The 13,816-nt window shown below is 42.9% G+C and overlaps 1 protein-coding gene across 1 annotated transcript in view; it reads right to left on the bottom strand.

The window, feature by feature from the left end:
* The window catches only part of SYN2 (synapsin II), a gene marked incomplete at its 5' end in the record, with an annotated part of 155,545 nt that overhangs the window by 33,438 nt on the left and 108,291 nt on the right, over window positions 1-13,816 (bottom strand). The window contains 2 exons of the mRNA XM_015640485.2: window positions 4,158-4,300; window positions 6,512-6,574. Coding sequence (XP_015495971.1) covers window positions 4,158-4,300; window positions 6,512-6,574 — 206 coding nt within the window. The remainder of the gene's footprint in view (window positions 1-4,157; window positions 4,301-6,511; window positions 6,575-13,816) is intronic.

Raw genomic sequence — 13,816 nt, 5'->3', positions numbered from 1 at the left:
AAGGGAAGGGAAGGGAAGGGAAGGGAAGGGAAGGGAAGGGAAGGGAAGGGAAGGGAAGGGAAGGGAAGGTGCTTGTTGAGTGCTGTGTGTCAGGAAACCTTGCCCAGCAAACCAGTTATGTTGTGACTTCTGCTCAGTTTTCTAAGGTGGTGTTTATACATGTGCCTGCTTAAAAAATGAACAATTTTAAGTTCATTACTGCTCTACACAGACATTCTGCATCAGAGAGAAAATCCCACAAATCCCAGTTCAATCCTCTTGCAGACTTCTCATGGGAATTCATCAGAATGGACTCTTTCAGGTGTCTTTCAGGAAAGAAGATGTGACCAAATCAGGGGGAAAAGTTATCCTGAAGGCTTTTAGCAAGTATTTAGTTCAAGATGCTCAGCTGCAGTGATGGAATCCCAGCACCACTGACTAGAGAGGCCAAGATGGTTTGATTTAAGCCCTGTTTTCCCTCCACCCTGGGAAAAGCTCCTGCAGAAGTCTCCAAATGGATGCTTGGCTGGCTGTGAGGATGCTGCAGGGATCAGAGGAGGGCTGGGGTATGCTGTGGACACAGAATTAACTGCTGGAATCTCAGGAGATTGTGGGTTTGACACAGATGAACTCCAGAACAAGAGATCATGGTGAACTGATCCAAAATGACCCAACCAGACACCCTAAGCTCTAGAGATGATTTCTGTAATTGTATACATGAAATATGTATGTTTCCCACCCTTCTTCACTTCTGAAAACCGCCAAGAGTCTTTTACATCACTATTTCCTCCTCTTTAACCAAACACTGAACAGTAAATAAAACAACTCCTACACCTTTAAGTGCTTTACACTTAGGCTTAACATGTTTGCACTCGATTTGGTCTTTGCAAGAAGGAAGAACTGTTTTAGAATTGCTAAACAATTCATAGTAACCCGAACTTCCCCTTTTCCAACACCTTCCTGCTTTATTTAGTAGCATTTGCAGTATCCAGTCCAAATTGCTGGGACAGGGACTTGTCATCAGAAAAATATGTAGAAATGTCTGCCTACTATTCTTGGGTAGGCAGCCTGCTCTGTGGTTTGATCCTCCAGCACTGTTCCTTTGCTTGATGTGCTTTACTTTTGGTTTATTGACCTTTTGATCAAAGAACTTTAAGCCCTGGACTCGCAGTCCTGCTTTTGGAGGGGAGATTTAGATACAGGGCTTTTGTATTTCTGTTTTTCTACATTGTGTGTGACCCTTTTAAACTGGATTTCCTTGAAGTCAGCTGAACGGTGCCCGGGTGCCCAGGGCAGTTAAGTGTGTGTCACACAGCCTCCGGAGGGGCTGTGGTATTTACAGGGATCCAATCCTGCTTTTTTGGCCATAATCTCTACTGACAGACGATAAGCACCAGTGTTTGGTGACTCATGGATCCACTTAAACCACAATTTCCCACAGAATTATAAAACTGAGGCTCTTAATAACTCTCTTTAAACTACAAAAACAAATGTTCAGCTGGTATTTTCTGTGGTGACTCTCTAAGTGCTCTGTTCCTGTGTCACAGAGCAAAATGAGAACCAGCTGTAGAACAATATTCTACTGACATCATGTATATGTATGTGCACATGAAGGATTCTTCAGACATTTGGTAAATCTTCTCCTTTCCACGCTGCTTTGTAATAACGAATCAGTATTTCATTTTGGTGTGTGATTTAAGTGTATGAAAGAATCTAGAGGAAAAAAATGATCGCTAGGCTTTTAGCATTTGGATGAACCCAGAGTTTCTGAGTAGAAACTTAAAAATAAATAAAAGGTAGGAGGAACAGGCTGTCATTTTAACTTATTTTTGCTGTCCCTTAGGCCAACTGCTTCTTCTGCAAAGAAGAAACATTTATGTTTCAGAATGATAAATTTACCGTGGCTGGCTCTTCCGAAATTATTCCTGATGCTGAACAGCATTTAGATTTCTAGTCAAAGCGGGAGGGGGAAAGCGTGTCTCTCTTCTACAAAACGTTGTGGTCCAATTTCTATCCCAGAGGATGAGCCCAATGTTACATCTGGGACCTGGCCACGTACTGGAGCCATTGAGAGCTGGGCCTTACCCCTAAAACTCTGCCCTTGGGAGCTGTAAAAGTGGGAAAAATCAGCTCTGTTCATTAGAGAAGGGGAAAGATGGGCAGCACAACACGAGGAATCTGCCTGTCAAAGCACTGACAAGAGAGAAAAGAGAGAAAAAGAGAGAAAAGCCCCATCCAGCCCTGCAGAGTGGCATGAAAAGTCTGTGGGGAGAAGAAGGCTGGGAGCAGGGGCAGAGCAAGGCTGGGGAGTGGCACTGAGGAGAATCCAAGGGCTGAGGAACATCCTGGGGATTGGGAAGAGCTCTGGTATGAGGGGGAAGGACTAAGGGATGTGAAGGTTGAAGCAGTCTGGGAAAACAGCAGGAGTGGAGCAAGGCACGGCCCAGACAAGTGGGGAGAGGGGACATTGGGATGGGGCTGCCAGAAGAAGTCAGATGGGTGTCCTCAGAGAGGACAGGGAAAGTCAGGTCTGGAGCACCAGTGTGAGACAAAGAAGCAGAACTGGAATTAACTCTCCTGGAGAAGCTGGGGGATAAAAGCTGCATCATCTACTTTAGATTCTGGAGCCTGTAGGGAGAGCTGGGGAAGGCCCCACACACCTGAATTCCACAGGGAGCTGAAATCCCAGTCCTGTATCCCTGCAACACCCCAAATAACAGAATATTGCGTAAAACTCTGCGTCCTCAGAAGCTTTTCTAACGTCCTGCCTTGTTCACGGTACAACTCAGATTTCCAACGTGCTGTTTTTGCAATGTTTAGAGAATTCTGGGTTCCAAACGGAGCAGAAGGGCTGAGTGCCCACACTGCAGGATGGATCTGACCCATGGGAACAGTGCTTCCAGCAGATCTGTGCTTGCCTGAGGCCCCTCAGGTGTAAGGGAGCAGTGGAGGGAATTCTGAGCTGGTTTGGGAAGGCCAGACCTTGGATGTTCTTTCTCAGGTGCCCCTTCAGTCCCAGAGCAGCAGATCCTGTGACAAGTCAAGAGTGTGTGGCTTTCCATCATCCTAAAGAGTTAAATTTTTCCCCTTCTCCCACCCTTGACCAAAGTTTCTATTTCCTCATGCCTGTTCTAAATTATTTGATTCTTAACATCAACCCTGTCCTTTAAATTATAAACCATTTTATGGATTTGCTTTAACCCAACTCCAGCTTCTCTCAATATTTATGGTTTTCTTGCAGCTCTTTACTGGTGAGGAACCTGAGTGTGCCTTACAAATGATTCACAAGGATTCACTGATCCCTCCAGTTTCAGGAGTTCCTTGAGAAATATCCCCGTGTTTGGATGCAGGTGTGGATATGTAAATGTGTGGTTTTATCCCTGTTGTGTTACATTTTCCCTGCCTAAGGGCTGTAAGTGTGAGGGAGCAAAGGCATGAGGCCATCTAACTTGTCACAAAATGAAAAATGAAGCAAGTTTTTGTCAGATTACACTGCCTGATAATGGAAAGAGAGTCACAATGGGCATAAACACAGGTACCAGAGCTCAACTGCTGCATCACAGCTTGGTGTGCCGCTCTAGTTTAATGTTGTGTGTGAAGCTGGAATGTGCTTTGAGCCTCTCCTTTAGCCATGGCCTTTAAACAAACACCTGGGCTTGGAAATGAGAAGAGGTTTTCCTGTGTCTCCGTGAAGGTCACTGCAAGACTGGATTGTTTCTTTGATGTGTTATGTTGAAAGGTGAGGACTTTGTTCCATTAAAGAGTGACAGTTCAGTTTGTTTGTGTGAATGAGTGCCATCCAATGTATCCTCAGAGGGGAGAAGAGAAATGTGAAGAAAATTTGTCCTTAAATGGATGAAAAAATACAAAGAAATCTGAATTAACAAGTCCTCTGTGAAACCAAACCCTCTTCCAACTGCTCCTTTCTTAAAATGGAAATAATGAACACAAGTTAGCAGAAAAACCCCTCTGGCAGGCTCACCTGGTGTCTCTCTCTCCTCCTCCCAGCCACAATCAACCAATACAAAGAATTTTGATAAATCCAGAAAGTTTAAAATCCTCTTTCCAGAGGGTGTGGCGAGGGAGGCATCTCAGAGACTCATCCAACACTCTTTAATCTCACTGGTGCTTATCAATTTTGAAACAAAAGCAGGAAAGAACATAAGGATTTGGCTCACATGTATGCCTTGTAGTTACTGCCTATTTTTTGGATCCTGATGTCATATTTGGAGTCTATGAAGGGCTCAGTGGTGGCGTAGGTCTGAGTGAGTGCTACCACGCTGGCTATGTCCTGAAAATCGTAGTGGTTGTCTACCTTGATCTGGAGCCATCAAGCCACAAGAACACAGCACAGACAAAAGAAAAAAAGAGTAATTAGGAATAAAATGTAGAATTCCATTGCAAATGGCATTCGTGAGAAGCATGGTTTTGATAACATTAAAAAAGTAATCTGGTATTTTATCTGATTTCTAGGTTCTTTAACATTCCTGCTTTAAAATATCTGTTTTTCTAGGCAAAGTATTACCTGCTCATCTGGTGAAAGCAATTTGCAGACACTGGGATTTAATTTTAATTATTTTTTTTTTTCTTAAGTGATGTTAGTCAATTATAGATCTGCAGGCCTCAGAATTTTTTTGAGGTGTGACATGCAATTCCAATTGTTGTAGTTTCTTGCTGGTTCTGTAAATTGCTCAGATAACTGAATATATGTGGAGCCCACAAGGAATTTTCACATCAGCTTTTCCCAGGAGGGAGGAGCTGAAGGATCCTGATATCCTGGTGAGGGCAGGTTCACAGGGAGCACAGGGGGCTGGCTCCAGGCAGCAGAACCATTATTCTCATTTTTCCCTCTTCTCTGAAGGAGTTGGGCTTTCCAGGGCTGGGATTTCCCAGGTGTGGAAAGCTCTGCTGAGGTGATGAGTGGCACTAAAGCCTCAGCTTTTCTATCTTGAAAGAAGAGGGGGATGGAAAAGTGGGGAATACTGATCTACGGGAGAGGGAGGAGGAGATTTTTTGGGGGCAGAGGGAGGACAGAGACATCAGCTCTGGGCAGGGAGGGCAGTGTCTGTGAGGGCCTCAGAGCTGGGCAAGCAGGCAGGAGCAGTATTTCCTGTGGTATCCAATAAATATTAGGAGTTTGCAGCTCTTTGCAAGCCCAGCACCCCGTTTGCTTCTCCTGGGACTGAAAAGGGAACCTGAGGGCCACGGCTGGGAGGTGGGACTGGGCACAATAAATGGAATTTGGTGGAGATAAAGGCTTAAAGTCTAAGTATTTGCCCCCAGCTCTCAAATGGAGAAAGATACAGAGTAATTTGCCATTTGGGAGCCACAAGCCAGACACGAGGCCTGGTTTCAAGTTGATTTTCTGAAAGCTCACTGGCCTGTGTGGGTCAAGCTGGGAGCTCTGGAAATGCTGGTGCCAGCAGTGCCCTTGGGGAGGGCTGGGCTTCCAGGGGAACCTTCCTTTGCTCTCCCTCCTTCTTTATCTTGGAGGGTTTTAAATATTTCATAGCTAAAAGGAAAAAATAATTTCTAGACATTTGATATGAGGAACATTCCTGTGCATTATTTCTCCTTTTCTCTAAATGAGAGGCGAATATCTGAAGTACAGCATAAACATTCTAACACTTCATGTATGCAATCCACCAAAAGTGCAGTTTAATTAGTGGTTCAATCTGCCCTCAGTTAAATTGGCTGCTGGACTTCCAATGATTTACTAAACATGAAACAAAGCAACACGGTCATAGGCAAAAAAATAACATACTGTTATTGTTGTAATTAAATCACTTTTCTGTCTGAAAATAGTGGCAAATATTATGGTCATGGAGCTTTGGAGATTCAGGATGATAAATGTAACTATTCTCTGATTAATTGTTTTAAAATCTAAGCCACTTCTAGCACTGAAGTGTTTTCAGTGAGTGAAGTTACTCTGCAAGGACTAGAAATTGTCACTGATAGCAGTGAGAATGGGATTGAAATGCTCTCCCATTGGCCCTGCACTGTGAGATAAGTGACACCAAAACATCTGTACTCACCGCTGAAATGCAATTACTTTGAAGAAAGAAAGCAGCAGTTATACAGAGATATGAAACAATCACAGACAGCACGTCAAGATAGGAAATCAAAGTTCAGTATCAAGCTGAAACCAACAAAGAACCAAGGCAAAACCTTCCCACACTCCCAGCTCCAAAAAGTCGGATTGTGCAACAGACCTTGACTCCTGAAGAGTTTCAGTGCAGACAATAAATTAATAAACAAGGTTTTGCTTCGAGAAAGCATCTCAGCACAGTTCAAAGCACATCCCACACAGGGCAACCCTCAAACTGCAAAGGCCTCGTGGTAAAAATACTTTGGGCATGTTTTTATTGTCCCGAAGAGAGATGCTTCCTTAGCATGGACAGGCAGAGATTTGCAAGGGGGGGATCCGAGACAGAGTCTGGGTAGATAAAAGGTAAAATATCAGGGAAGGATGAGCATGCACAGGGGAGGGACAAACCCCAGGCTCCCAACATGCAACAAGTAGCATCTGCACCTTTCCCATGCCTGAGTGAGCATGTCCAATCTTCACAACAACAGGAAAGGTTGGCATTGTGAGCTGGGGGGGAAACAAAACAGGCACATTAGAGAAGAGAGTGACCACGAGCTCAATGATTAAACAGCATCCTTTAGGGAAGTTCATGATCATAACGTGGCTAAAGCTGTTCTGGCTGTGTGGTGCCTCAACCTGTTCATCCTCTGTGTTCTGGTGACTTGCTGGGTGGATTTTCTGAGCACAGTGTCATTCCCAATACAGCCAGTTGGTGTTCTTAACTTTCCTTAAGCTTAAAGTTTTTTGTATGTTTTTTAACTTTGCTTTTAAAACTGAATTTCTGCTGTTTCTTAAATTTAAGTTCCTAATTTTGCTTCTGTGTTTTCTGACCCACAAATTCCCACTCTGCAAGGCTATAATAATTAATGATGCCAAATTAACCACCTTTTCCCCTTCATTTCCAGGATTTAGCAGGGCTGTAAATACATTTTCTGGCCACTTACGAAAACAGCAATGTCTAATTCACAAAAACTTGCTTTAAAGGCAGGTCCTAGCTTGTGATACAGAACATCTGAGGTTCCTAGGGAAGGCTCCAGCTTCTGCACAGAATGCAGGGAATAACTGGGAATAATCCAGTCACTGAGTAGGAAATCAAATATACAGAAGCACATGAAAACACTTTATCCAATGAAATGGGAATGCTTCTGTCTCTCCAAAAGCCTTGTGAATGGCCACTTCCATTGTTCACTTGAAAAAGTTGGAGATCTCCCAGTCATGGGCATGGCTGACACTGTTGTGTTTTTTTTCCCACTTAAAATTTGCATATATTGAACCTCTATTAATCAAGCACAAACCTCATCTCACAGAAGAGGTTTATAACTAGAAAAAAAAAAGCTGAACACCTTCAACATGTAATTAAACCAGGCAGCAGCAGCAGGACAGTGTTACAGGCTCCAAACCCTTCCTTTAGAGCCACATTCCAACACAATAAACACAATCAGAGGCAAAGCTGATGCTCTAGGACATAAACTATTGCTAGAGGTTTTATGAGACACTGATTAGTTTCAGAATAACCAAAAGCACTTGCATTACCCTCTAAAGGTCACCTCTACAGAAATTTAGGAATTAAATTCTTGCTAAACTGCAGCAACCAAAGTTCCTGCTTAGTCAACATCCAGTCACTGGTGTATCAATTTCAGATTTTAAACAAGGCTCTTTTTTTTTAGTTTTTGGGGGTAGGAGGGGAACAAATCATTGCCAGAGTCAAGATTCATCAGGGTTAGCACCACATTTCTGTGACTGAGCTGCAAACCACTGCAGTGGGGTTTGTGATGGAAATGCTGGCAGCCCTCTGAGCACGGCAGTGCAGATGGCACTCCTGTAATTAACAGGACCACGGATCTTCCTGTGATCCCAAAGCTGTGGAATCCTCTGTGGGCCGCAGGAGCCAACACAACTCACATTAAAAAAAACCCAAAAAAGTGCTTCCTCCCTCAGAAAAATGCAGCAACATCGTTTTCTCTGGACCCTGATCCTGAGATTCCACGTGTTCCACCACATCCCAGCACAGACTGAGGGAAGAGGTTCTGGATGCTGCAGTTTAGACTTCAGAGAGGAAAAAACCTCACTCAGGCAAAATTCAACAATCCCAGCACTCCTCTTGTTTGTAGCTGGCCCTGGGACAGGTCCATGAAGTTCAGCAATTGTTATTTTGGGGTTTGAGCAGCTTTTCCTTTATTCCTGCTGTGATTTGAATTATCCCAGTTTTCCCTCTGCCACCTGTCGGTCACCAACCCATGGCCAGGGGATTGTTCTGCCAACAAAACCTGAAATGTCCCATGGAAATGAAAGAAAACTTGGCCTGAACCCACCCATCCCATTTCCCAGTCTGCTCTTTTCTGGTCATTTTGGCAGAACAGGCACTCCCCAGACTATTCCTGCATTTGGTGAACATTATATATATGAAACAAGTGTGATAGGAACAGTGAAAATTTACCAGCTCCATGGATTTCCCTTAAATTTGCATTACAATTACTGATAATTATCACTTATAATTACTGCTATAAAAGCCATTCTCTTTGAAAAGTATCACTGAGGGGAAAAGGCCATTTTACAAAAATACTGTGGATTTTTTTAAAGGTTTCTTAAATTCAGAAAAGTAAAAATTCTACTCTGGCAATTAAAAACTGAGGGGAAAAACCCAAAGAGCAACCAGAGAAACTGAAAAATCTGCCAAGTTCATAAATGCAGGACATGGAAGTGTCTGCACTGCATGAGCCCTTCCACATACATATAATAAACACTAAATACAGCAAAATAAAAAAATAGGATTACCAGGACTACTAATTTATATAGCAATGCAATGAACTACCATTATTAATTAGACAGAAAGCAGAATATTTGGCAAATGTGGAGCAAAATTTTCAAAATTTATAGTCATACATGAATATGATAGGATTGGTAATAAATATTGGTAGCAACTGGAAAAACTCCTGGCTCGTTGTGGGAACACATATGCAAACAGCTGAGGAACACACTGACATTTGCTAATCCCATGCCATCAATCAAAATAACAACAGTGAATATTCAAATTTTATCCAGGGAGGATAAATTTCACTTCCAGATGAGCATAAAAATATAAAAAGCCAGTTCATTTCATTATTGAATGATGTCACAACAGCAAGGATAATTATTATTAATTATGGTTTCTTAGTGTTTCATCTTCATCAGCCTCTGAAAATTGAAGATTTTTTTGGTATTATGAGCTGAAAAGGCAAATAGTTTCTTGTATCAATCTTCAGTATCTGGCCAGCTACAGATTTCATAACTGTGCTTAGCTTGTTTTTTACTGTAGAAAGGAATATTCTAGTTTGATAAAATTCCACAGTACCTCCAATATCACCCTGGCTCATCTGTGGTGCAGGTAATTCAGTGACCCAGGAGGTGGCTACAGAATTAACCAGCACAGTCCCCATCTGGATTGTTGTTTGCATTTTTCCATATGGAATGGAAGTCCCTATCCTTCCCTACTGCAGAAATTTTCTGGAGTTTCTACGTCTGGTTAATAGAATGTCATCTTGCAATTAAAAGTTTGTTAATTTAAAATAAAACCTTCAAGTTTAAGCTTCATTCACTCTGGTGCTCAACAATTTATAATGGTTTATACTGCAATCGAAATATTTTTGAAAAATTTCAATACAAGCTGATTTTTTTTCAAGAGATATAATTTGAATTCTTCTTAAATTTACTTTGAATTTTTTTAACCCAGACATAGTGTAAAATATAATCAAAGAGTCCTATAAAAATAGAACCAGGGAAAGATGATTTGCTAATAAAAAAGTAAAAAGAAACCCCTCTGCTGGCAACAATACAGACAACAGAGTTTTCTGAAGGTGGTATTCACCCTGCTTTCATGTCCTCGGGGTTGAGCTGGCTAGAAAAGCCACAATAAGAAAAAAAAAAGAGGGGGCGGAGAAGCAGTGACAAAAAAACCCCAGATGTTGCATAAACATGACTTACCTCAAGTTCAGTGTTTAAATATTTATCTTTCCAATAATCCCCAAGCAAAGTTCATTTAACCACTCTAGTTCCATGTAATTTATTTGTGGAATATGCATCAGCCTAAATCTAATTTTGCTCTGCTTACTTTGGAGAAAGGAAATTAAAAGTGAAATAATGAAGGTGGCCTTTTATTCTTTTTTTTTTTTTTTTTTCCCTTCTTTCCCAGAAACAGGCAGGAAGAGCCCTAAATCAATAAACAAGCAGCAGATGTACTTTCTCTGGTCTGTTTGGTTTGCAGAAAACACAATTTCCAGATAAAGTGGGGGCTTAGCCAGGCAGGAGCTCCGTCACCAGCCCAGCCTTGGCCTCTCAGCACAAAACCTCACACTCCACCAGTTTCTGGCCTCAACAAACACAGACACAATTTTGGGGGTGTGGAGCCACAGTTTCCACCTGGCAGCTAAAAGTGGGTGTAAAACCCTCTCTGCAAGGAGGAAGGTTTAATATCCCCAAGGCAAGGGGGGAGCTGAGGTGATTTGTGTTATCTTTTTAGATAGGGTAGTGGAGAAACAAAAAACTCAAGGGGATGAAAAGAGTAGAGCTTTAATTTATTAGTGGGAAAGGAAAACGGGCCTTATTTGTGATTCCTTGACCCAAAATTGAAGGTTAAAGCTGTTTGTGAATAAGTGCAATACAGGTCCCAGGGCCACCTGAATTCCCAGGGACATCAGTGGGAATTGGAGCAGGACTGGAAGTTCTGAGCTCCCTTTGACTGCCACCACCTCCTGGAGAGGCTGGAGCTGCACAGAGCAGCCCCATGTGCCCCCTGAAATCAGCCAAGGCTGGGGATGCTCCTGGGTTATGGAGTGACTCCAGCAGGAGATCCACCTAAAACACCTTTGTCCCCACAACTGGTTTGTCTATTAAACACTCACAGCCATCTAAATCAACACAAAGTGATCTGATGGCAGAAAATCTGCTGTTTTCAAAGCTGCACAGCATGGGAACAGAAACTGTCATTAAGAAGGAGAACACAAAGTGTAATTCAGTGAATCAATGAGAGCAGCTCCCACAGATCCCTGGAAGAAACCCTGAAGACAAAAAACACTGCAGAAACAAATTTGATTTTGATTCTGGTGTGTCAGTGTTTAATTCATCCTTCCACCAACTGTTTGGACAACTGCTGTCTCAAAAGTCAAGTAACACTTTGCCACCTTATAAAACAAATACCCAAATTGCTGTGACTATAAACTGTAAGGATTTTTTACTGTAGTATTTCAGAGGTGACTCCTATAAATACGCTCCTGTTTGAAGCAGGCTGTAGCTCATATGGAGGATGTGGGAATTAAAATCCATGAAAGCTCGTCTATTTTGTGAAATGCTACTGTAACTCTGAATTTTCAAAGTGATTGCACAGGTTTGGTACAGGATGTGTAGTGTGACTTCATCAGGTAAAATGAAAGTAGATTTCAGAGGTAATTGAAATTCCAAATGAGGACCAGGGAGGAAAGAACCGAGTCAAAGCATTGAGTAGGCAACAGAAAAATTATTCGTGTGGAAAATCCTGCTCGTTACCATTCTCATATAAGATTCATTTGCCACAATGAAGAGAAAATCAGATTGATATGGATAAAAAGTTGTACTCTGTGCACTGCTAGAAGCTAGAGCACAGTGCAGGCAGCCCAAGCAGAAATCTCTGAGCAGACTCAAACTGCCTGACAGCTGGAAGGGACAATGAGGTGGCTGTGGCACATTCCATGACAATGAAAATCCCTTGGGAAAGGCTGTGAGGACAATCCCTGTGCAGCAGAGTTCAGTGCTCCTTGACTCAGCTCCCAGCCTGAGTGTGAACTCAAAGCCAGCAGAGAAATGGGATGGACAGACTGACTGTGCACTGCTGCCTCCTTGGAAAAGTGTGCTGTGGAGGGCAGACAGCAGTGGCAGGGGAAAATCCCAGCATAGCCAGGCACAGGGGGTTATCCTGCAGCTCTGGGTTATCCTGGAATCCTGGGTTTTCCTGGAATCCTGGCGTTTCCTCAGCTTTGGGTTATCCCCAGCGCTGGGTTATCCTCAGCCCTGGGTTATCTGCAGCTCTGGATTATCCTGAAATCCTGGGTTATCCTGCAGCCCTGGGTTATCCTGGAATCCTGGGTTTTCCTGAAGCCCTGAGTTTTCCTTGGTTCTGGGTTATTCCCAGCCCTGGTTCATTCCCAGCTCTGGGTTTTCCTGCAGCCTTGGGTTATCCCCAGTTCTGGGTTTTCCTGCAGCCAAAGGCTGAGGGTGAGAGGAGAGGATGGGCAGGTGGGGAAGGGCAGGAGAATGGAGCAGAGCTGCCCCTCTCTCCCCACCCCAGCTCTCAGGGTGATGTCCCTCATTCATCCATCACCTGTCACCTCCAGAGGTCACAATATCCCAGAGTTTGGGGTTCAGGGCAATCCTCCAGCAGCAGGAGCCCAGTGGATTTAGTGCAGGACTCTGGGGATTGTTAGAGGACAATCAGTGATGGTAATTAATGCCCATTGGTGGATACCAATCATTGGAAAAGATAACAAGGCCCCTGACAAATCTGAGATTTAGCTTTAGCATCTTTGCATTCTGCAAGTTCAGTTGAAAGTATTTAATTCTCTTCTGTATCTAGAAAATAGTGGACAATGAATTCGTAACTTGTCATAAAATAATTTTTAAATTTTGTTCTGAGCATAATGTCCTTCCACTGATTATATAATTAATTTGATTCTACTAGATAGAAAAGTCTTTAGGACACCCAGAACACAGCTGGATGTGCTGTTCTGGAGAATCCTGGACAAAATGTGCCTTAGGGACTGGTAGAGAGGAGTGTTTGCCCAACATATTCCTTTACTGTTTGAATTTTGTGAATTGAATTTGATATTGAAATTGACCAAGTTGGTCTGTTTAGATCACCTCTAACAGCAGCCCTGGGATGTGCTGTGGGAACAAATCAATGGCTCCCAATTAATTTCTTCGTGCTCCCCAGTCCTACTGCCCTAAGTGAGGCTTGGCAATCGATAATCCCAGAGGTGCTGACCCTGCCACGCCTGCCTGGGCGCTTTCTGCCTTCCCTCTGCAAGCTTCCAGCCTTCTCCAGCTCTTCCCTCACGTGAAAGAAGCCTGTTTCCTCTAGGTAAGAACAGGGATGTTAACAGGTCCAAAGAATTTTCAGGTGTTAGTCCTGGGCTTGGTTCCATCCTTTTGGTTTGAAGCTAAAACTTTAGACTGGAAAAGTAAAAAATCCCAGTGTGGCAGCTTGAAATCAGGACATTTTGTACAGGATTCCTGGCTCAGTGTTCGGTGTGGATCTAAAGGCTGAAAACTAGACCAATAATTCCAATAATTCCGAATATTTGTGGGGTTTTTTTCCTAACAGACAGAGTGTGTCTTGAGGAGGATGGGAATGAGAAAGAAAAAGGATCAGAGCACTAATATTTGTGTAACTGTTCAGAAATGAAATAAATCTGCTGCTGTAAAACATGTACACTTCTCTCTAAAGGTAACAAGCTACTTTGAGCACACCTAAACCTCAGCCTCAACAAAATGCATTTTCATGAGCCTGGATTGGAATGGTTCAGGTCATGTTAATGAATTTTCAATTCCTAGGCTTGATTTGGGTTGTGACAAAACACAGAATTCTTTAAGCAGCCCTGTCCTGCATGTCAATCCAGAGATGTTCTTTATTACTCTCTAATCAAACCTCAGCTTGCTTCCTCATGGAACATTTTTCTTTACAAAAAGAGGGTGCCCACAGGGTTACACACATCCAGATTGCCACAGCAACCAAAGCTCCGAAGG

The sequence above is a fragment of the Parus major genome, chromosome 12 (genome assembly GCF_001522545.3).
Source record: "Parus major isolate Abel chromosome 12, Parus_major1.1, whole genome shotgun sequence".
Lineage (NCBI taxonomy): Eukaryota > Metazoa > Chordata > Aves > Passeriformes > Paridae > Parus > Parus major.
Note: the sequence above shows the minus strand (reverse complement) of the source record. Positions and strands in the feature narration are given on the sequence as shown.